The sequence below is a fragment of the Sceloporus occidentalis genome, unplaced genomic scaffold (genome assembly GCF_023333645.1).
Source record: "Sceloporus occidentalis isolate IW3139 unplaced genomic scaffold, rSceOcc1.0.p SCAF_197, whole genome shotgun sequence".
NCBI lineage: Eukaryota > Metazoa > Chordata > Lepidosauria > Squamata > Phrynosomatidae > Sceloporus > Sceloporus occidentalis.
The window spans coordinates 786,218-809,556 of NW_028317177.1; the positions used below are offsets into that span (position 1 = coordinate 786,218).

The window sequence follows — 23,339 nt, forward strand, 5'->3', positions numbered from 1 at the left end:
TTAAAATTAATAACACTGATCCATCCATGGTTTCAATATAGCAAATACAAAAATCTTCCGAGAACCTGAAGATCTATTGAAACCCCCACTCATCATTTGGTTTGAATGCGCTCTATAGTCACAAAATGCTCTAATACATGGATAGAAGACAAGTTAAGATCAAAGAGTGGAAAATACTAAACAATTCTAGAATGTAGATACCTCTAGGGTCCCTTCATATTTTTCATATAACTCCACATAGTCCAAAAAAAGGCACATGCATTAAAGGGAAACTGTTGTCATCACTACATTTACTTTGTGAGTTTTGTTGCCAATCGTAAATCCATTGGAGATACTTAGTTGAAAAGTTCACCTAATAAAAGCTCAGATGACCTATTCAATTGTCATCAGGTTCTCTCATGTCTACACTTCTTACAAAGGCTACAAATTAACATTCTACCTTAATGGAGAGGAATAATTATGCAGATCCTTAGAATATGGAGAAACGATGGTTGCTTCCATGGTGTACACAAGGTGGGTTTTGAATAACTATTATTAAGCACATTTACATAAGAAAAGAGACAGATTCACTTTTAAATGGAAATCTGTCAGAATATGAATTCACTCTAAAATATCATGCAGCAAAATAAATTTGTGCAACAATTTAATCTAAGCAGATTTTCATGGATGGATAACTAAGAAACAGCTGTTTGTAAAGGAACATATGCACTTATTGAAATGTAAGTTGCTGGATCAATTCTAGTAAGTCATCTTTTAATAATCTTCAGAATCAAATTATCCATTATATTTACTTTTTTTTTTCTAACAAAATAGGTCTCATAATTATCAACAGGAAAAGAGTTTACAGTTTCAGAACATGGATAAACCAGGTGGCAAAAATAATAATAAAAAAAACAGGAAGACAGCAATTCCAGACACAGGATTGTTCCAGCTCCAAGAAGTCTTGCGGAGGGTGAGAACACAAGGCTGCTTGTATTGCTAAAATAATTCATCTGGTCTGTGGATTAGATTGTAATGCTGTATATCCTGCCAGTGCCCTCAGACACAAAACTGTAAGTCAATCTGTTCCACTGACTCATATTCATGTCAGCCACGCTGACCAAACTAATTCACACACAGCTGTCAAAAAAACATCTTTCAAAACAGGACCAGGTGTTAACAAAAACAACGGCTGGTTTGGTTCCTTTCCAGCAAGGATTTGAAATAGATGAACAGATTGGCTCCCAATACCTGGTGTATATTCACTGGGGTATTATATAGAATAATACATGAATCTCTGGCTGGCTGCTATCCCAAGCATTGGCCAGGGATGTTCCTGCACTAACGAGATCTAACATTAAAATAGCTGTAAATAGGTGGAGCTCACTGGCCTATGTAATTCCAACCATGTGCTATGCTTAAAGAGACACTCCAACCATCATACACACTTCCCATTTCTTACTATGCAAATGCTTGGAGGGATTCATCAGAATTCCTTTTATGCATTCGCATTGCATTCCTGCCTCCAGCTCCTTGGCCTTAAGTCTCTCACATCTCATTCTTCTTCTTACTCCTGCATACAAGCGCGCATCACTGCCAGCAAGATTCAGTGCTGGCGCATGTGAAATTTCCAGAAGGTCAAAAAAAGACCTGAAGCACTCTCCTGCTAGTCAACCAGCATAAAACACCAGAGGGGGGGGGGTGTAAATTGCAGCTTCTTCTAAAAGTGCTTTTTATTTTATTTCTTTTTACAGGGTTGCAAGTAGTTTAACAAACATTTTTCATTGCTAGTGATATATGGGACAACAGGGTGCCCCTTTAACCCATATAATAGGCATGAAAACACAGGATTTGGGTTGCACACAATAGACAGTGGCAGTTTGTTCGCCGGAGGGATGGAGAGTGTTTGCAGGCAACAGTGAAGCATGCTGGAGGTTCCTGGCAACTTTTGGTCTGCATTTCTGCAAATAGAGTTGTGGATTTGGTCAGAATTAATGGTCTCCTCAATGCTGAGACGTACAGGCAGATATTTATCCATCGGAGGTTCCTTGTGACTTTGGGGCTGCATTTCATGCAATATAATCAAGGAGGCACCTGATTGGCCCCAAATTTATTCTGCAGCATGACAATGACCCAAACACACAGCCACAATCATTAAGAACTATGTTCAGTGTAAAGAAGAACAAGGAGTCCTGGAAGTGATTGTATGGCCTCCACAGAGCCCTGATCTCAACATCATTGAGTCTGTCTGGGATTACATTAAGAGTTAGTTGGTTACTTCTCCAAGATGATAAATGATTAAAATAAACTAACATCAGAAATAGGGGCGCATGTGTAAATAGGGGAAAAAAGAAATATATATGATAGTATAATACTGTCTGATTAATATAAAATGTGTGAAAATATAAATGCACTCACAAAAAGTCCGGAGAAGGAAGACAAAGTCCTTACAAGTTTCTCTCCGATAATAAAACAATACTGCGATTTTCTTCTTCTGCTTCTCAACGTGTTTCGCCTTTAAGGGGTAATCCGCAGTGGTTGCATGTATGTAGCAGTCAGAAAAGTCAGTTTTAAATAATGTCCTGGTTCGTCCGATTTCCGGGTACATGTTGATTGCGTCATCTCGTCTCTGCATGAGGTGCCTTCTTACTTTGCAGCATTTCTTCACACCTAAAACAGTACTGTATGTCCAAAATAACCTAGCTCTAAATAAATTGAAGTGGCCACCAAACATCCAAGCAAAAACCCTCGGGTATTTTTTTTTCTTGTATATACATACACAATATATAATGTATGAAAATGCGTACCATGTTAGATGATACGCAGTGTGGTTTATTCACCAGAAGAATTTGCAGGTAACTTGCCGTTTCATCTCGCCAGCTTCCTTATTTACAAAGGTCACTTCCTCAATTAGCCTTGTATAATTATAATTAAATCAATCAATAATTGGCACTTATTATGCAGGGCCAGCTCAGCAGGAAAACATTTATTTGGTTGGGCCTTTCAGAATGCCCAGAGTCCACTGAATGTTCATCACGAAACGCTAATTTTATTGAAAAATAACCCAAAAGGTAATATAGGAATTTATAGTTTACGTACTCATTTGTGGGAGATTGTCCCGATTTTAATATCCCATCCAGACAGTGAACATCTGCAATATTCCTCTCTCCGGGGAAGTTTTGTAGAATTTTTAATATTATGCCTCATCTATGCATGCAGGAAACCATTAAAGGCCATAAAACCAAATCCAATCCTATTTTTGTAACCACTAAAACATGCATCCATCATCAAATTCTGCCATGAATATGTATATCCCACCCAAATCTAGTTATTAATTTTGCTAATAATTTTTACTTAAAAAACTTTTACCAGCTTGATATGTTTTTCACTTTAAATGATCTCCATCTCCCATTCAGCATGCCCTCTCCCTGATATTGCCTTATTTTTACTCACTTTTCTCTTCCTTCCTATTTTATCATTTTTAATGTTTCCACCCTCACTCAATTTTTCCTAACATTTCCACCCCTGTTTTTAATATTTTTACATATTCTTACCCAGGGGATTTTTTTTTTTTTAATTGTCTTCAAATGGTTTGGAAGACATACACTGGGAAGAGGGAATACAGGGTAAATGTTGGAGACACACAACGCGCGACCATGTTCCACATGACGACCGACTAGTCATTTAATCTGTCGGATGTGTTCTGTAAATGTCCAGCACAGAATTTGGTTCCAGTTCAGTTCTGGTTGTTTTGAGTTCATGCTCCCACACTCGCCGGCTCAGTGAAAAGTCTTTGTGAAACCTTCCATGGAAACACTAAAGCTTAAAGTATGCTTGCAACAAAAGTGGGCCAAAAGTTTTCGGCATAATGCATAATTCAATGTGGGGACTTTGAAGAAACCTTACCGATTTAAATCTGGATCCTACAGGGCCGGCCAAGCCCTTCCTACAGCAGAAGCTCACCTGAGTTGGCTCTTCCGCATATACTGTAAAGCAAATGAGCTGAACAGAACTTTTTGTCTCTTGAAATGGGGCAGTTATGTACAGGAATTGGGTGAATAAACTATTATAATAAAAATGTAAATAAAAATGATGGTCTTCTGCATTGTTGCAAATTCCATGCTGATTTGTATCGCTTAATTTTGTGGGTTGTGGTAATGTATAGAGGGAGTCTTAGGGAACAAATGCTTGGCCCTTGTTTCATTTAATTAGTGTGTCAGTTAAATCAAATAAAAAGTATATACCAACATATTATATCCGTTATTTTCAAAGAGTACCAGCTCAATCTTTCTCTCTTTTTGTTGGAGAACGTACGTGGAGTTGGCCTTACCCTTAAAGCATAATAAAGTAACTTATTTTGTTAACTCCAAGTTTCGTAAATACACCATGATAAATAAATAACATGGAACCAAATCCAAAGCAGGGAACTGGTAAATTAGCCGTGTTCAAGATTACAAAGGTGAGGAGAAAGGGTGAAAAACAACCCAAAACACACCAGCCAAGTGCTCAACATCACAAGGATAAGAGTAATAAAATCATTTGGGAGGAGGGCAACAGGACACTTCAAAGCAGCATCATTTATTTGTTTCACAATTTCCTGTACTAAAACTAACTTATGATTTGTTAACTACTATGTTGCAAAGCAGCTCAATTTGAATATACTCTTTTTGTTTTTATTATTAATATTAAAGGCACGTCATGAATCGTGTAGTTTGCTGCTGGCTGTCTCAAACAGACTCGTAGGCTTGTCTTTGCCCATCTGGCAATAGAGTCTTGAATAGTGCTTGTAATACCTGAGACAGTGGACTACTCTGGTCTAAGACAACCAGGGCCGATCTGCCAAAAGTCTGTGAGAACCAAATAATCAGCCTCTGTGTAGCCAACTGTTTAGTGGGCCAGTAACCAGGCATAATTGGCACAGTCTCCATCGTGTTCTGTACCTAGTGCTGTGTGGACTACTGGGATATGATGCCATATCCCGGCACTCAGCGTAACGGATAGCCGTCGTGGAAGAGAGTATGGGGGACACTACCCTTGGACAGCACCATACATGAATATACCAAAGGCTTAAGATCTGACCATGCCTAATTTCCTTGTGCAATTACCCAGTTTATAGTGTTTAACATGCACATTGAGGGATAGGACATGCCAATGAAACAACTCCAATAGAATAATTGAATTATTAAAATCATTTAATCATATAAGAAATATGTAAGGTTAGGTCGATACGCTACTTCAACACTTTGACCCAGAGATGTATAAGCTGTCCCAAATGATCTCTATAGCAGATTGACAGGCAGACCAAATGTATAACTTTCAGATATTTTAAGAAATATAGAAAGAATATTAGTCCGAACACGCACATAAAAGAGAGCAAGGAATGAGATGGATGCTGGAACGATCACCATTTTCCTTTGTTAAGTACTTTATACTCTACATCACATTCTGCATAGTCAGCAAATGTTTCTCAAGAGGGCAAAGAAAGGAGGGGTAAAGCAAATACTTCTGTATTAGCCAGGCAAACACCTACAGAATAAACATATTTAACAAAATGGAGGCATGTCTCAATTAGAAACAATTAAAATGTTTGGAAGGTGCTGACAGGTGAAATTATAAGAGAACTTTGTTGTAGCTGCCTGGCACAAATAACATTAATTGCTCTTAAAACAATTTCAGGGGTTCATGTCGCTCAAAGTTAGAGCTTTTATTTAGTTTAGAAACAAATATACCAGTATTCGCTGCAGGAAGCCTTAGGATAACACGAAAAATGTAACGAGCTACAATGATTTGCACCAATTTAAAACTGAGAACGGAGTGTCCTTTTACGATATGAGAAATCGGTAATTGTTGGCCTGCATTTAGACCACATCTTCCAAAATGACCAAGCAGCTATGCGTGGCTTAAAGGCGGCATCAGATTTTATCCAAAAACAAATAGTGTGCCAAAAGCTGCCTATCCTGAAAGAACATGAGAAAAACCAGAACAGCATGTTTATAGCCTTAAAGGAAAAGGCCTTCTTGGCATGATTAAGCTATTCTATTGTACATTAGAAGGCGTTTAACCCCTTAAGGACAACGGGCGGTCCCAAAACCCATTGCAAACAATGCATTTGTCACTAAGGGGTTAATAAGTCACCGTGATGATGATAATTTGTTATTGTTTCTCTTCCTGCCCGAGATCAAATCTTCCGTAAGGAAATGGTGCATTATTATTTGGATCTATAATTAAACAATGCCATGCTTCCGACAAAAACTGGAAGGGAGGGAGAGGGATTTCCACTCAGAAAGTTCCTAGAAAACCTTTTTCATTTCAGAAAATTCTATAAAACAAATTTAAGGTCCCCCCCCCCCCCCCGCATCTGCATTTTGCATTACGTATATTTCGGGTATGAAACATGGTACTTGACGGACAATCCTGGCAGAATTTTAGGAATTTTTTTAATAAATGGGATTCAATATCCTAAATAGTGTTTGATGTGGAAAACAAAGGTGGGTGGGGGGGTATGATGTGGAAAACGGGTGGGGGGTCTGATGTGGAGAACAAAGGTTGTGGAGGGGGGTCTGATGTGGAGAACAAAGGTTTGGGGGGGTCTGATGTGGAGAACAAAGGTTTGGGGGGGTCTGATGTGGAGAACGAAGGTGGGGGGTCTGATGGTAGATTTGTGTGTGCATATACATATGGTGAGGCATGTGTATGGGTACTTGGGCAGGCATATGTGTTTGTGTATAGGGCAGCTGTGTATATGTGCATGTATGTGCATACGCGTGTATGGTCAGTGTATATGTGTACGTCTGTATGGGCAGTGTATATGTGTACGTCTGTATGGGCAGTGTATACGTGTACGTCTGTATGGGCAGTGCATACGTGTACGTCTGTATGGGCAGTGTATACGTGTACGTCTGTATGGGCAGTGCATACGTGTACGTCTGTATGGGCAGTGTATACGTGTACGTCTGTATGGGCAGTGTATACGTGTACGTCTGTATGGGCATTGTATACGTGTACGTCTGTATGGGCATTGTATACGTGTACGTCTGTATGGGCAGTGTATATGTGTGTATATAAGGAGTGTATTTGTCTTATAGTGTATACGTCTGTGTAAGTATGTGCAAGGGCAGTGTATATTTATGGGGAGGCGTGTGTGTGTGAGCAGTTTATGTATGTTTGGGCAGGCGTGTATAAGGGTAGTGCATTTGTGCGAGTACTGGCAAGTGTGTATGTGCAGGCAATTGCAGCGTATGTGTGTGTTTTTGTGGGCAGGCATGCGTAAGAGCAGTGCATATGTGTGTCTATGAGCAGGCATGTCATACTTAAAGGGAAGATAATGATTCCCTGTAACACATGTTTAACCCATTGTGTGTGTGTATGTTAGTGTGTGCATGTGTGTGTATGTTATTCAAGTGTTTAAGTGTATGGATATGTTCCTGTGTGCATGACGTGTTAGGAGTCTTAGATTGTTCCTTCAATACATCATAGTAGTCTCTGTCGCCGTGTCCAGTGGGGTCCATCTGTGGTTGTAAGATTTTTCTTTTTTTGTGAGTTTCTGTGGGAATTTTCTCCCATTCATCTAGTAGAACGTTTTATGAGCTGAAGGTGATATACCAAGACATTTTAGACAACACTATGCTTTTAACTTTGTGAGAACAGTTTTGGGGAAGGTCCTTTTCTATTCCATCATGACTGTGCCCCAGTGTACAAAACAAGGTCCATAAAGGCATGGTTTGCAAAAATTCCCCACAGAAACACGCCAAAATCTTGTGGAAGTCGTTCCCAGAAGAGTGGAAGCCGTTATAGCTGCAAAGGGGGACCAACTACATATTAATGTCTATGTATTTAGAATGCAATGTCATAAAAGTCCCTGTTGGTGAAATGGTCAGGTATACCCTACCAGTAAAAAAGCTATCCCCCCCAGATTTTTAGGGGTTCCTACGCCCATGGTGCAAAGTATAGACAATAATGTACTAGCAAAAATTAGAAGATAAGATTAAGAAAAAAAAACTATTCCACTGTCCCTCACATATAACCCTACTGTATGGTTGTATATGCAAATGAATCATTGTTTAATATTGCAGGGGATGATAATGGAGGGAATGTATGTATCCCCTTATATTTTGCAGTGTGGTTACCCTCAATAGTTTTACCAGCCCCAGGGAGATGTTTTGTTAACCCCTTCCGGACCGGCTTTAGAAAACTGGGTGGCTGGATCGCGACTCATCGATGGCGTACCTGGTACGTCCCGGTCTGCCGGTGACCTTTGACCCGGAAGTACCAGGTACGTCCCGGTCTTGAAGGGGTTAATAATGGAATTATTGATGTCTGTTGTTATTTGTGTATTTTGGGTCCCTGGGGTGGAGCATTTGGAGAGTAGGGCGGGCCAGTGCTCCACTCCACAGTTTGTGAGCAGCCGAAGACCAGCAGGTGGGAATCCAGTCCGGAGATTCACGGATACTCTCCTGGTACTCACCTGGTTCTACTAATTAATGGGAGAGGCAGTTAAGTAGCCTCCTGATCTGAGAGCAAGAGAGATCATTTGGCTCCCTGAGAGAGAGGGAGAGAGGGAGAGAGGGAGAGAGGGAGAGAGGGAGAGAGGGAGAGAGGGAGAGAGGGAGAGAGGGAGAGAGGGAGAGAGGGAGAGAGGGAGAGAGCTGCTAAGCTACTGAGTGCTGCCATTATTGCATACAATCTGTTATTTTGTTTGTTGGGAACGGATAAGCCGCCCAACTGCAGTTAGGTTGGAGAGCCCTGTATTAGTTAGTGCTCACGAGAGCAACGCTTTTGTTTTGATTTGTTTATTTTTCCTGTTATGCCTGTGGCGAAAAATAAAAACAGGCCCAGCCTTTTATTTTACCCTCCTCTTGTCTGAGCTGTCTCTGCAGCCTGATAGACTGTGTGTGAGTAAAGATTCCCGGACAGAGTACCAAGTGAAGGGGTATTGTGTCACAATATATATATATATATATATATATATATATATATATATATATATATATATATATATATATATATATATATATATATATATATATTGGCATAGATTAGTAGACAAGGACTAGAGGACAGCGGTGGTGATAGATGTAGCAGTGCCAAGTGACAGCAACATCAGGAAGAAGGAGTATGAGAAGTTGAAGAAGTGCCAGGGCCTGAAAGAAGAACTAGAGAAGATGTGTAGAGCGAAGGCCAATGTGGTCCCAGTGGCCATAGGAACACTCAGAGCTGTGACTCCTAAGCTGGGAGAGTGGCTCCAACAGATTGAAGGAATGACAGCAGAACACTCTGTCCAGTAGAGTGCAGTGCTAGGAACAGCTAAGATACTGCGCAGAACCCTCAAACTCCCAGGCCTCTGGTAGAGGACGTCAAATACCACCCACAAAGGTGAGAAAAGAAATATATATATATATATATATATATATATATAATACAAAAGGATGTCAAGTTATTTTTATCATGATTTCTAAAACTTTAACGTAATTTAGATTTCAATTTAGAATTTCTTCAAGGACTGCTTGTTGACGTTATAGTTAATTTCCAAATGTATGAGTAACTTGTATCCTATCTACATTACACAACAGATAACATCGATATTAAGAAAGTAGACATGCATCTTTTTGTTTAGGTTTTATACAACTCAGGAGTGTAATTGAAACTTCGCAGCGGTACTCCAGATGAGATATCAATGTCATTAGATATGTGAATATCTGGGATAAGTGCTCTCCAGAGATGAAACTGTAATACAGCAGAACAACCCCCACACCACACTGTGCTCTAATAACAAAGGACAGTCCACAAAAGAATGCTATTTTTCCCTTGAGAAGAAAGCGAATGCCTAAAACAACTTCTCATGTTAGAAAAATATATTCTACAATATTTTCATACTTTCTTACTTGTCGTACATCACGCGTACAAATTGATACTAATTTTCAAAACCAAGTTCAAATGTGCTTACTCTGGCATTGTCCTTATTAACCATTTCATATGGAATATAATTCCAGTTAGACTGGGTTTTGGGGTCTTCTAGGACACAAAGCAAGCATTGGAGAAGGCAAGAGGAAGAAATGGAATTAGGCAAATTGAGAAATACATAGAGTTTTCCCAGCTATCGATGAGATCCATAAGTGTTTTGTAAATCGATACCTAGCGGAGGCTGAGATGATACGCCTTCATAACCAATGCCAGCTCATGAGATGAAGACGGAACTAGAACCAAGCTGGCTAAAACACTCCAAAACACCAGTTCCAGTCTTGATCAACAAAGCCGGCCAGGATCCAACTTGGCCCGACTATCTCGATCCATTCCTATTTTAGTTAAACATTGTTTCCCCCCCCCAATATAAATATTAAAAAAAATGATCTGTTCCTCATTAGCTACGGTGACCTTGAACGCCATATATAAATGTCATAATTAATATTTTCATTGGACACAATACATGCTATATTCATACAGATATGGTTTCCCGTTTCTATATACATTGTTGCTGTATTATATACTGTTTTGTATGCATGTGCTTAGGTTTAATGTGTATTTATACTTTTACTTCAGAAAGTCAATGCAATTTTTAAATAATTGTATTAATCAAAAGCCCCCCCCCCCCAAAAAAAAAGAAAAAACAGCTTTCCTTTGTCCTGTAGAAACATTTTGCAGGGCTGCTTAGCCAATTAAACAGACACGGGAATTCCGGGTTCATTACGGATTACAGCATGAAAGCATTGGGAGAACACGAGAGCACATGTATGACACATCGTGCCGACACCAGACAAGCTGTCAACCGACAGACAGTGATTCCCACTGACGTGTTGATCAGATTTTAAAAAGATAAAAATATATAGGTAACTGCCTTGACTTCTACTGTATATGTAGCACTTATTCTCTAAATAACAAGCGGGGAAAAGGAATTGAGAGCAAAGGAAACAAACCCAACCCTGGCACATTTTACCTGCAAGAAGGGCAGAGCTGGCACCGCGTAAAGAAAAAGTTTTTAAAATGTATCTTTTACGTAAATAGGATTCTTTCCACTCTTTGGACTCGTTTTCCAAAGGTTGATGGTGATGTCATGCAATCCAACCATTGCTGACAAATGTACAAAAAAAGTGCTTTTGCCAAATTTCCCTAATAGTACAAAGCGTGTTCTTAGAATGCAGAATCGGCCTCCTCATCTGAAAAGGCAGGTGCAAGTCCAGATTAAACAGCTTTAGGTGGATTTCTACCACCGTGAGGAGGTGTAAAGACACAAACCGGAAACAAAAAGATACAGTATATGACTTTTTCCCCCCCAATCGGAAATGGCGTTTTAGAATTTAGCAAACCGCACCCCAAGGCTTGCAGGTTAGGTTGATGTAAAGAATGGTGAACAGTGTCCTGGTCCATCTAAAAATGACTCCAGGCTTGTAAGTACAGACATAGAGAAACACCAAAGCCTGCACATGGCTATATGTTCCACGGGATTCATCATGTAGCGTTTATATTTTTTATAATACAATATTAAAACTGGAAAACAGCAAAGTTTTAAGCACATATCAAAACTGGGCATATACCAGGGATAGATATTTTGATCCCACTGACCCATTTGGTGATTCCTAATGACGTCTCAGTGGAAAGGGTGTTCTCTTGCAGTCGAAATAAGGGGAGTTTGGAAACTCTACAAACTAACAATAAGTTTGGGAAAACCGACACATCAAGGTGCACATTATTTATCCTGGTTTTCCAAATTCCATCACGGTTTAAAAATATCAAGGAGTTAGTTTCCCAGCTGATGTTGAGGATAATACAGTGTTGCTGCCTTTTGAGAAGGTAATAAACAGATCCTGGTAAACATTATCTCTGCATGGGTGCATTCAATGGACATGCATTCCCTTGGAGCGTCAGGATCCTCTTTCCTGCCTATCAATTAGTAACCAGACAGCCAGGGTACACCTTTTGGACAAGTAGGACTATGTAGGTTTTGGAGTCTGGGATTGGGATACTCCTTTATTAAGTGTTTCCAATACTGAAATAAACTGGCTTATTAGTGTATTTATGGTACTTTTAAAATATGTACAAGGTGGGAACCTTACTCAACAAAAATTGACCCTGTTCGTTTCACCAAAACCCACATGTAGCTTTTGTGTGAATAGAATAATAGTAAGAGAAAATAAAAACCTGAGCCCTCCAAACTTAATTTTCTTTTTACTATATCCTGAAATCCCTGATGAAAACGGGAAACTTGAGAAGACCTGTAAACCCCACATTGTTGGCTTTCAATGAATGCTGCAGTAAGACAATTTGGTGGCCTCATTTGGCAAGCTGCTATGTAAAGTCTTTGTGATGGGCAACCTTTTTTTTTTTTTAATTGAGGTTACCTTTCTACACTACGCATGGTCATTAACCAAAACCATGTAGAATACTGACCATGTCCACTCTATCTACCAGCAATCAGGGTTTCTCACTTCTTTGTTTTCACAACCAACAATAGCTGAACTACGTTAATGTTGTGACTCATCTGCACATCTCTAGACACAATGTAACCCTTAAAGATCAACAGTGACAAGTTAAACATTAATCTGTCTTCTCAGCTATTATTCGGATTTAACTTAATCCAGATCTGACTGTACCATTAACATTCACTGCAGCTGCACAAAGAAGGGATTTTATTTATACAGAACAGACATAACAGCACTTGGTCTACAACACATCCAGCTCCAATTACACATCAGGATTACATTGTATTTAAAGAACTTGATGAGCTCTTAAGCAAATGGTGATCGGTTAATGAGTGCAACGTCGCTTTGTGTCTTTCTTAATCCTCCAAACTTGGAATTCTAAGGGGCTCAGTGAATGCTGGATGTTTAGCAAACATTCTACACCCTAAAGTGCACCCTCTTTAAGACACAAAGGGCAGATCAAAGCATTCTGGCACTCGATGGGTTAATGATCTACTAAAAGTTATGGCAAGTTTTCTATGAAACCGTTACAGTTTGGTGCAGTAGTACTTACAGGATGGTGGTCTGGGGAGAGACGGTGGGCACATTCTCCAGCATCAGATGCATGCATCTCACCGTACTGCGAAAGCATAGGCAGCGGCTGGGGCAGGAAAGCGTCGGCTGGGGAAGGGCAACAAATAGCCCCGCTGCAAATAAAAGCCCCAGGCAGAGAGGAGAGCCTGATTTGAAACTGGTCATCCTGGCACGGGTTACACTACGGGGAAACGGGGAGGGGAGAGGACATATATATATATATATATATATATATATAAAGGAAAGGGGGATGAAGGATAAAGGGAGGCAGCTACTACACGTCCTGCCCTCGCCCACACAGGCTCCGGTTTGCACGGACTCCCGGCTCCTCTTTCTTTGGGGCTGTTTCAAAGGATGTGACGCTTTGTGCCCAAAACACATGAACACAGGCGCCATCTAGTGGTGATGTGAAGGAATTGCATAGACTTTATCTTTTTCTTGCTCGCTACATCAGATAGCCCTGACCTCCAATTTCTTCTTATTACTGATATTTAAATTATGTTAAGAATTGTTGCAGTCAGCGTTTGGAAACATTGTTTCTTTTTTGCAATTTATCCATTTCAGTGCCATAGTTTGCATAATAGTCATGGGAAGCAAGGCACCCCCTTTGACCTTTACAGCTCAGTTATCGGGCATGTTCAGAAAAGAAATAGGCATGTAAATTACCTTTTTATAACCCCAAGGCAGGACTGGATTGCGGATAACTCTTGGGCTATCAACCCCCCCGCCCCCCCCCCAATGGAGGTCTCTGATCTGAGTAGGGCTCTCCTCATCTGTTTTTTCTGTAAGTCAATCACATCCTCCATAGACTGCTTTAAATGGCATGCTGCGCCTGTTAATCACAGAGAACCAGGATATTACATCATATCACTGTAGTGGATGCGGGTGTTACTGAGTCAGGTCAGGGCTCCCTTGTAACCCTTATGAGGGGCCCCAAGCTACACACAGTCACATACACATATACTAATACAAACTTACAAACTAACACACTTACATACACTAATGCACACACATACACACACAAACATACTTACACACACAAACTAACACAAACACACTACAATACTAGCACACATACAACCATACTTACACATACCTCTGATGCACACACAAACATACTTACACACATGAACAAACTAACACAAACACACTACAATACTAGCACACATACAACCATACTTACACACACCCCTACCTTTGTTGAGGAGTGAGGGGGTCCATACACACTAACAAACAAACACATACTAACAAACAGTAACATACACACACATAGTGACACACCTACACACACAGTAACATGCTTACACGCGCACAATGACACACTTGCACATGGTAACATACTTACACATATACACTGAGTAGCATACTTATTGGGTGATGTGCCTGAAGAAGACACCTAGATAGTCTTGGAAGCTTGCAATCCATTATACCTCAGTTTGCCATCTTTACCAAATTTGCACTGAACAAAATAAAAGCATTAAATGAGCAGTCACTTGACTAATGTGGGAATCTCAAGGGGGAAGGGAGTTAGTTATTTTTAAAGAATAGAACAATCTTGGCTGAGATCAACCCATACATAGTAGCCAAATGCCTAAGAATTGTGAGCCCTCCTTCAGGTGAAAATGCCTTTCATAAAAACCTACGGACTATATTTAAGGTATTCTTATACAAATTAAATCTACAGAGGAGGTATTTTATCTCAATAAGTTCGAGTTGAATATTTCTAGTTGTCATACGTACTTAAGTCATCATTGCTCTGGCAACGAAATCAGACTTAATCAGGAAAGTTAGATGAACACAAAAAGTTTTTTTTGCACAGGAATTTCCAGATGCAACAGTTTTTATTGTGAAAGTAGAATGAATGATGATCTCAGCCGATTCTAAAAAATGTTGAACCAAGATTTTAGGGATAGTTTTGTGTTAGTCTATGTGATAGATGTTAAAGAGCAGTTGGTTCTATATGAAATCACGCCTACTGCCATCATCATATCTCACTGCTCCTGACATAAAACATAGCATTTGACAGCAGATAAGAACTATTCAACCCACCTAGCCTACCCACATCAAATTGCTGATCACAGTTAGGCACACAGTTCTAGAAATGTTTATTTTAAAAACAAAAATAAGATGCTTTTTAAGAGTAGAGATGGGATCCACTTGCAGTGGATAGAAAATTACCAAAATGGGTTTTGCATAAGTAGCGTGGGATTTATCAACTGATTTTGTTTTTCTTTACTTTTTGTTGAAAATCCCCAGTGCATGGTTATATACCCGACATGAAACACTGTCCTACATATTAGCTATTTAGTTTTTTACATGTTAATATTAACTAAACGTATCTGTGCAAATAGTCTGTTAGCCAGGAACGCTAAAATGCATGTATGTTATATTTTATACAAAAAAGATACTTTAAGTTCAGGCTGTAAAAGTAAAATAGTAAAAGTTATTTAAAAAGTTAACTACTTCTTTAAAACCAATAAAATAAAAAGAGGTAAGATTTCATAGAAATAAAATAAAATCTCACCGCGGAGAGCAGAATAACTCCTCAACGGTTGCTCAGTTGTAACTGCTCAACTGCCACATATTTTAAGATATTTAGTTGCATGTCCTGCCAAACTAAGCAGGGTTTACAGACACACACACACATATATATATATCCTATTAAATTATTAATTTAAGTAAAAGTAATTCACTTTTTGAACAATTAAGGGTCTTCGGTAATAAAACTGACCAAAAAAGGTACAAATGTATATGGAAGAATAAGTCTGCCCTTTTCAGGTTTTACCAACTAACTACATGATGTCATTATATAAACATTAATATTGACGCTGCATTCGTTAGTACTCGTATTCTAATTACCCCCCATCAGGCTGCAAATTTAGTTACATGCTGAAAATTTACAAATTCTCTAAGTACATTATTAAATATCGCTGTTGAGGAAGGGCTAGATTATGATGGGGGGTTTAAATCCAGTGATTTTTCTTACTGCTTATGGCTTCCACTTTTTTCTCTCTTGTGGACAAAACTGGCTGGAATGTCTTTTCACCTTAACCTGGATCAGTGTGATTAGGGATATCCTTGAAAGGTTAATTCCGATGGTCTCCACTATTTCATTATATAATAGATGTGGTGTAAGAGCGAAAACTAAAAATAAAATGGCAATATCTGGGAATGTATAAAAATAAGTGCAATTTCTAATTCATACATGAACATACATATTCATAAAAGATACATGATAAATGCCACCAGAAACAAATATGTTGCTATGAGTGTGAGCACACATGCATTATTGTAGAAGCCCTAATGCGTTTCACTAAAATATCTTCTTCAGAGGGTTATGTCATATCTTCTATCGCTAATACCACATGTGTTACATCATACAATTTTTTTTTCCAGCTCTAGGAACAGCTTGTTGTTTAATGCAGCTTTCCTATTACCACTGGTTCCGGTCTATACCAAGTTTTTCCTTAATTCATTAAGTTTACTAACTTTGTAATGGTGTAAAATGTGTGCGGGGAAGAGGGTGCATAATCCATTTTCCTGTAACTGGGCCATGAACTTTCTGCATTGAATTACTATGTATACCCATTACAAAAGGGCGCCTAATAGGTCAGCTGCAACATTTATTTTTCAATAAATATCAAACGTTCTTCTCATGCATTGTGTTTCTTTTGTTGTTTAACTACAGGTGGCCACTAGAACCTCTATCAAAAACAGGGATTGGAGATTTTACTAATTAGCAGGATAATTACCTGTAAATATCAGCAAATTCTTTATATCATTTGGCAGATTGCTAGCTTTACAGGCATAGTCTGACAAAGTAAATTAAGGACAATTCTTCTCATTTCTTCGCCATTTCATTTTGAATCCACAAATAGCAAGGAGTTCTAATGAACCGAAAAAGGTAATTACCACTATTATTCCAGATTCCCTGTTTACTTCTGCTTTTGGTGACATCAGACACCAGCATTGGCCTTATGGCCCATTAGGCACCGATGTAGCCTGCTTTAAAGCCAATACATGTTTCGGCAAAGCTACCATGTGGCACGCAAAGCATTTTTCCTGAATGTGTTATGTTATTAGAGTGCATTTGATTTATTAAAAAAAAGAAATCCCTCCATTCTCAAAATGTTTTTTTGTGCTAGAGGTTGACATAATGCCTCCCATAGACAGAAGGTAAACAATACGAAATACTGTAACCATATTATGTGAGAAATCCTCATTGGTGTTATCATTGAAAATGCTAGAAAACACTGGGATGATGAGAAAAGCAAAGATTGAGAGACAGAAACAGAGAGAGCACTAAACGTAAAGTCAATAACCGAAAATGTTCTTAGACCAGGCCCAGTAACACCAATGCACCCACCGTCCACATCATTAAGCAGTACGCAGTATTATTTGTCAACAATATACTGTAGCTCTGTAGACTTTCTCTACGCATTGGCTATATTGTACAGAGAGAACAAACTTTACCCTATCAAGACTAATTAGTTATACAAGAGAACACATTGCAAGTTTAAGATAACTAACCTATGACATTTTTAGCATACTAGTGTATATGTCCGTTTTTACCATATTGCAGATACATTCCTTTTCTTCCAGGATGATGCTCCCCAACACCCTGTATCTCCTACTTTCTGATACAGGTTCTTAAAGCCTTGTGACTTTACAATCAAGTAAATGGTCAGAATGCTCAGAATACAGGTAGACTGAAAAACTGTCCTCAAATGGTTTTTTTTGGCATGGGGAGCATGCTGGTTGTTACAGTCCTAGGTTAATCCTAGGGCAGCCCTACCATTAATACATTAGAGGTCATAAATCCTCTGTAGTCCAATAAGACGGTATAATAAGTGGGCTGCAAGAACCTTCCTTACTTTAATAGGAGCAATGAATGGTCAATTCTAGAGATTTTCTCCTGCATGAGTAATGTATAATTAAGTTAATGAAAAGACTATACATAATGCAGCTTGACCCGTCATACAGAAGAAGCTTAGCAGCCTGGAATTGTATCTTAAGGACTTGTATAGTAAGGCTAGCAAAGCATTAGACGGGGCTAGACTCACGGAGGGCTAGTTGCATGTAGGAGTGGACCTAACCCCAGACAGTACGAGCAGTAGGAAGGTAAGTGTGCATGATCATACGCCACACTCCTGCCAGGAGAAAGAGGACGCGAGATCCAAGGAAGCAGGGCTTCACTCAGAGATCTTCGAAGAGTTCCCACATATAATTACACATAATAATCCTACTTTAGTGACTAAATCCTGATGTTTAAAATACTACATAAATGTAAAAAAGTCTAAAAAAAAACAAACTCAAAGGACGTGAAGACTTAAAATATTAGCTGAATATTTATTTGCTGCCGGTACATTGATTAAGGTGAAAATGTTGACGGTTCAGAACCACTGTGCTACAAATGTGGCAACACATTATTTTTTTTTTATTATTATTATTTCGAGTAAGATGTGTTAACATCCAGCATGACAAAATTTGTACAAAGTTCACAATTTAAAAATGAAGTATCACAGCAACTTGTGATTCCACACATTTATCGCAAAATGAAAATGTCATTAACAGATCCATGCCGTGTAGTACAAAAATAAATCAAACTTCAGTTCCACAGAGAGCACAATAAATAGTTTATACAAAATTCTTTCTTAATAAATGATTACTTAAATTAAACTTCGAAATGAATATGAACAATACATTATAATAAATAAACTTTGATGACTCACAATAATTTCATATGAAAGGTCAGCATTCTAATATGTGACATGTTGTGATCCCTATATAATAGTCACAGATAAGTTTTTTTATTTGATATCATGTACCACCATTCGATGAGCAGCAAGTTTGTGCTTAAAATCCCTTTCCATTGTAAATAGGTGATAACAATAATATTCCAAACCGATACTATCTATTATTCTACTGAAAGCATTACTATAGAGGCAAAAAAGCCGCAGACACAATGCAGTGGAAAAAGGCAAATGCCATTATTAACAATGAAAGCCCTGTACGGAGACTAGGGTGCCGTGTGACATGTATATGGCAGAAGGTGAACATCAAGCACCTTGTGTCAGCTTTTGAGCATGGCAGCTACAAGCACAACAAAAAAAAAAGAGATGGTCCTTCACAGGTAAGATACTGCAAAGCCCCAAGATAATTACATATTGTTTTGTCCCAGCTAGTTATTAAAGTCATCTTGGAAAACTGTAAGCATTTGTACAGTGAATTTTATAAAGTGCTGCTGGGATATACATATATTTATACATATATATATATATATAGCGAGGTTGAATATTGTAGTAGAATATTTGTCGTGAGATCCCTGTAACCTCCCATATTATTGACAGAGCCATAGCGGCTTCTCGGTATAATTTGTTCAGAATTAAGTGTTGCAAGGCTATTGACACACAAAAAAAAAAATTGCACACCTCCATGTATTTATGGATATATAGGACAAGGTAAGTGCAAATTGTCAACTGGCACATTGTGGGGACAATGACCCTGTAAGTCCTAAATTCTGCTAAAAATATTTTTTTTTTATTATTATTATTTTTGTATTTTTTTTTAAAAACCCTCTTTTATAGCAAAATCCTAAAGTACAGCGTACTTTTCTGCATAACATCAAGACATGGAAGGAAAAAAGATATGTAGGTTTGAAAGCAATGTTGACATCCTTTAAAAACACAACACATCTTTTGACATGACTTAGATGGCGTTCTTATGCATACATATAGTGCAGTATTGGAAGAAAATAAATAATATTCGAACATCTTCTGTTAGTTGTTTGAGTCCTCAAAGACTATACAATGCCTGGCACCGAATGCCCCTTGGGGACTAAGTATGTTAAACTTAGCTAGATAAAAAAAAAAGAAAATAAGTGCTTTTGAAGTCTGATAATAAAACATAAGTTTGCATTGAATATTTATACAGGACAAATGATCAACTATCATACAGTGTTCCGTTAAAAGACAAGAATAGAACTCATGATAAGCTAATGGTGAAATATATTTAAGAGTTAAAAGGTTCAAAAATTATATGGTCAACTTTAGTTTTTTTTCTTTTAAATTTCTTGTTGGATTTATCTCCCAGGGATCAGAAACAGGTTTCGTTTTTTTGTTGTTTTTTTTTTTTTTTTTTTGCATTGATTTGTAAACCCCGTGAAATTAAAGAACAATGAAAAAGGCAACATAAAATGTATAAAAAAATAGTGTCTTTCATCCTCGATCAAAAATGCAGGAATCCAGTACAAGTACAATTTTGTTGTTCTAACAGGCAGTTCAGACGGAAACAAATCGATCCTGGAGTGAAAAGGTGGTAAGTGGCTATTTCTCCATAGTCTATTTGAAAAAAAAAAAGATCAGTAGGAATTATTCTCATTGTCCACGTCTTCTGACACAGTTCCTGCAAAAATGATGTTCCCGGAACCTGTAATGCGTAGTTATGAATGAAAAGTGCTTGTTGAGCTGCTTTGTTTTTCCACTCGGAACTCAGAACTTGATGGTATTTTCTTTTACAGATTATCCAGAGTTTTTTTTGTTTTTTTTCCCCCCCACAGAGTTCAAAAAAACTCATTTAATTGCTCTGGCCTTATGGTTACCTTCAAAAGCCAAAAGTCCCAGCCTACATCTTTAAGCGTTCTTAAAAAATAAAGACATTTCACATCAAATTTTGTTGTGAAACGATATACGCACCATATGAATTTGTCAAACCTCGTAAAATCCTGCAAAATGAGGCCGTCCTTTGTACATAGAAAGTGGTTGCAAGCGTTCATAGTTGACGACCTCGCCAGTTCGAAATACTAAAACATCGATTCACAAAGCTTAAAAAAAAACCTACACTCTTAAACGTTCTTCGGCTTCCCTTTTGTTCAGAAATATATTTACCTCAAAAAATGTGCATACATTAGCAGCTATAACATTACATGGCATATCACACAATGTCAGCTTATATGAAAACGTACAAAATGTGAATGTATTCAAAAACTATTCAGCAGTTACTATTTTGAAAGCAAGACATAAAATCATCGATGAAGTCTTGTAAGCATAACACTGTTTTAAAATGAAATAAATATATAACACTTTCCGGTAAAATTACAGCAGCAGGAAACAAGAGGCGTCCTTTATTCCCATTCAAAAACCTTCAGCCAAAACAGCGACTCTTCAGACTTGTATTCCTCGTACGGCCTGCTTGATATTTTCTAGTAGCGCCTTATTTTCCGGGCTCTGGTAACGATCTTGATTTGTGTACATATCCGTCAAGGTGGTCACGTAAGCGTCGAAATTTTGTTCGTTGATTGGATCCTGTGAAACATGAAATAATAAGTGATAATGTCCTTTTATGGTTCTTATTATTATTTATTGTTTTATATAGCGCCATCAAATTCCGTAGCGCTGTACGACGGGTGGACAGGACACAACAAGTAGTATGTAACATAACAATTTGACTTACAGAGACAACAGGTGTGGAGGGCCCTGCTCAAACGCGCTTACAGTCTTATGTTATTTAGAGAATAATTCCAACTATAATTTGGGGATATGTTATTTTTTTTTATTAAAAGCACATTTAAAACACAAAAAATGAAATATAGTATACTGTAGATCTCTCACTCTCTCTGGAACCAATAGTTACAAAACGTCATATAAATATGGGTTTCAATTTGTGGTGTTAAGGGATATGGGATGAAGAAACCTATTTTTATAAGAAAAGTAGATTTTGATTTTTTTTCCATTTTTTCAGGGCACTATATACCATTAGTAAGATAAATAAAATACAAGCAAAAATGTTCCTTGGAAATGTATTAATGTAACAATGAATGCTGCTAAATTGTTCTTACATGAGTCTCAAAATGCATATAATAGCTCTTAGAGGGCCAACATTCATAAACTAAGATATATTACATTGGGGGACGGGTTTCTGCAATCTCGGAAGATTATGGATTTATTAAGTATTCATGGTATATTCAATGTAAGCACCACCACTCAAAATGTAATATTGATGTCACAACAAAACAAGTTGCCCATTATTACAAATGAGGGAAATAAATTGGTTTTCGGATCACACGCAGAATTGCATGATAGCAGTCAGATCACTTACCATATGCGGAAGCTGTATATTAGCAAGACTATGGATTAGAGACTGGCTTAGATTAGCCAGCTCATGGAGAAGAGACTCATTTTGCTGTTCAATTACTTTGTTCTCCTCCTCTATGTTCTTCAGGTTGCTCTCCATTGTGGTAATCTAAAATGTGCAAACATGCAAAATATAACATAAATAGTTACGTGGAATTAATTAAATTAATTCCCTACGGCTTGGAACCCCTAATTAGTAAATGAACTTTTTTTGAACATGCTGTTTGGTGTGATAAAGGTGATTTTGATGGATAGATACGTCATGTGTTGAAGCTTTAAGTAATGTTTTATATTGAATGAATATAGAAATCTATTTTTTTTTGTGACATTTGTTGAATACCTTGACCATGGGTAATGTTTTTAGTGTCAGATCGGCATGCAATGCATTGCTTTAAAACCCCAAGGTTTAACCCCTTAAGGACAAGGGGTTGTAACATAAATCCATTAATGACAATGCATTGCGAGCCTGTACATGTACAGGCTTTACCGTTGAGGATTACTAACCTTGTTACCCTTTCTAACTATTCTTTCTTTTGTAATATAAATGTGTGCTAATGGTATGTAAATTAAATAAAATATGTCTATTAACATTTCAGTATTATATGAAATTGTAAAAATAATAAGTTGCATCATTCTCTATTCATATAATAGAGGTGATATTATACTTAAACGGTACTTAAATCTTTGACCATCCAGAGGGTCTTGTTATTACATAGTGTTATTACATAAAAAAATGTCTGGAGTTAAAGAAAAAAGAATGTCTAAAATGAGTTGTTTTAAAATAGTTGTGTGTGACTAAGTGATGGGTTTTAAAGTCTTTTTTATGGACAACTTTTATTCTTCAGCGGCTGAATTTCGTGTAAGTTACATGGAACAACCACACAACCTCCCCTCCCGTGTAACTTACATGAAATTGGTATTCATCAACACAGGGTTCTTGGCAAGCAACAGGACGCTCGTCCAGTACCTATTGGGAGGGAGCAGAAGCTGAAAAGGGGGCAGAGAATGAGGCAAAAGAGGTGGAACCGATTCACGAGCAAACAATTCATATATGGCTGCCATAGCATTTCATATAGAGGTCAACGTTAGAATAGCCTCAGGGCTGTTCTAACCATTTCGTCTTTTTTTTTTCTTAAAAAAAAACTCAATGCCAGGTCTTCTGTGAGAAATAAAATTAAATGGGAATTTCAAAAATCAGCGGTGAGTTTTTTGTTTTTTTAGTTCCACCTCTTTGTATTGTAAA

At 37.9% G+C, this 23,339-nt stretch overlaps 2 protein-coding genes across 4 annotated transcripts in view; both read right to left on the reverse strand.

Moving 5' to 3' along the window:
- Positions 1 to 13,130, reverse strand: part of LOC149278236 (peroxidasin) — a 68,734-nt gene extending 55,604 nt beyond the window's left edge. Inside the window, exon 1 of the mRNA XM_089502174.1 lies at positions 12,946 to 13,130. Within this exon, the coding sequence (XP_089358300.1) occupies positions 12,946 to 13,130 (185 nt within the window). The remainder of the gene's footprint in view (positions 1 to 12,945) is intronic.
- A 7,997-nt stretch (positions 13,131 to 21,127) lies between these two features.
- LOC149278237 (myelin transcription factor 1-like protein) overlaps positions 21,128 to 23,339 on the reverse strand; it is a 64,920-nt gene continuing 62,708 nt past the window's right edge. For all 3 annotated transcript variants that reach the window (XM_089502183.1, XM_089502182.1, XM_089502181.1), the window contains 2 exons: positions 22,062 to 22,205; positions 21,128 to 21,268 (listed from right to left, as the gene is read on the reverse strand). In XM_089502183.1, coding sequence (XP_089358309.1) covers positions 21,128 to 21,268; positions 22,062 to 22,205 — 285 coding nt within the window. The remainder of the gene's footprint in view (positions 21,269 to 22,061; positions 22,206 to 23,339) is intronic.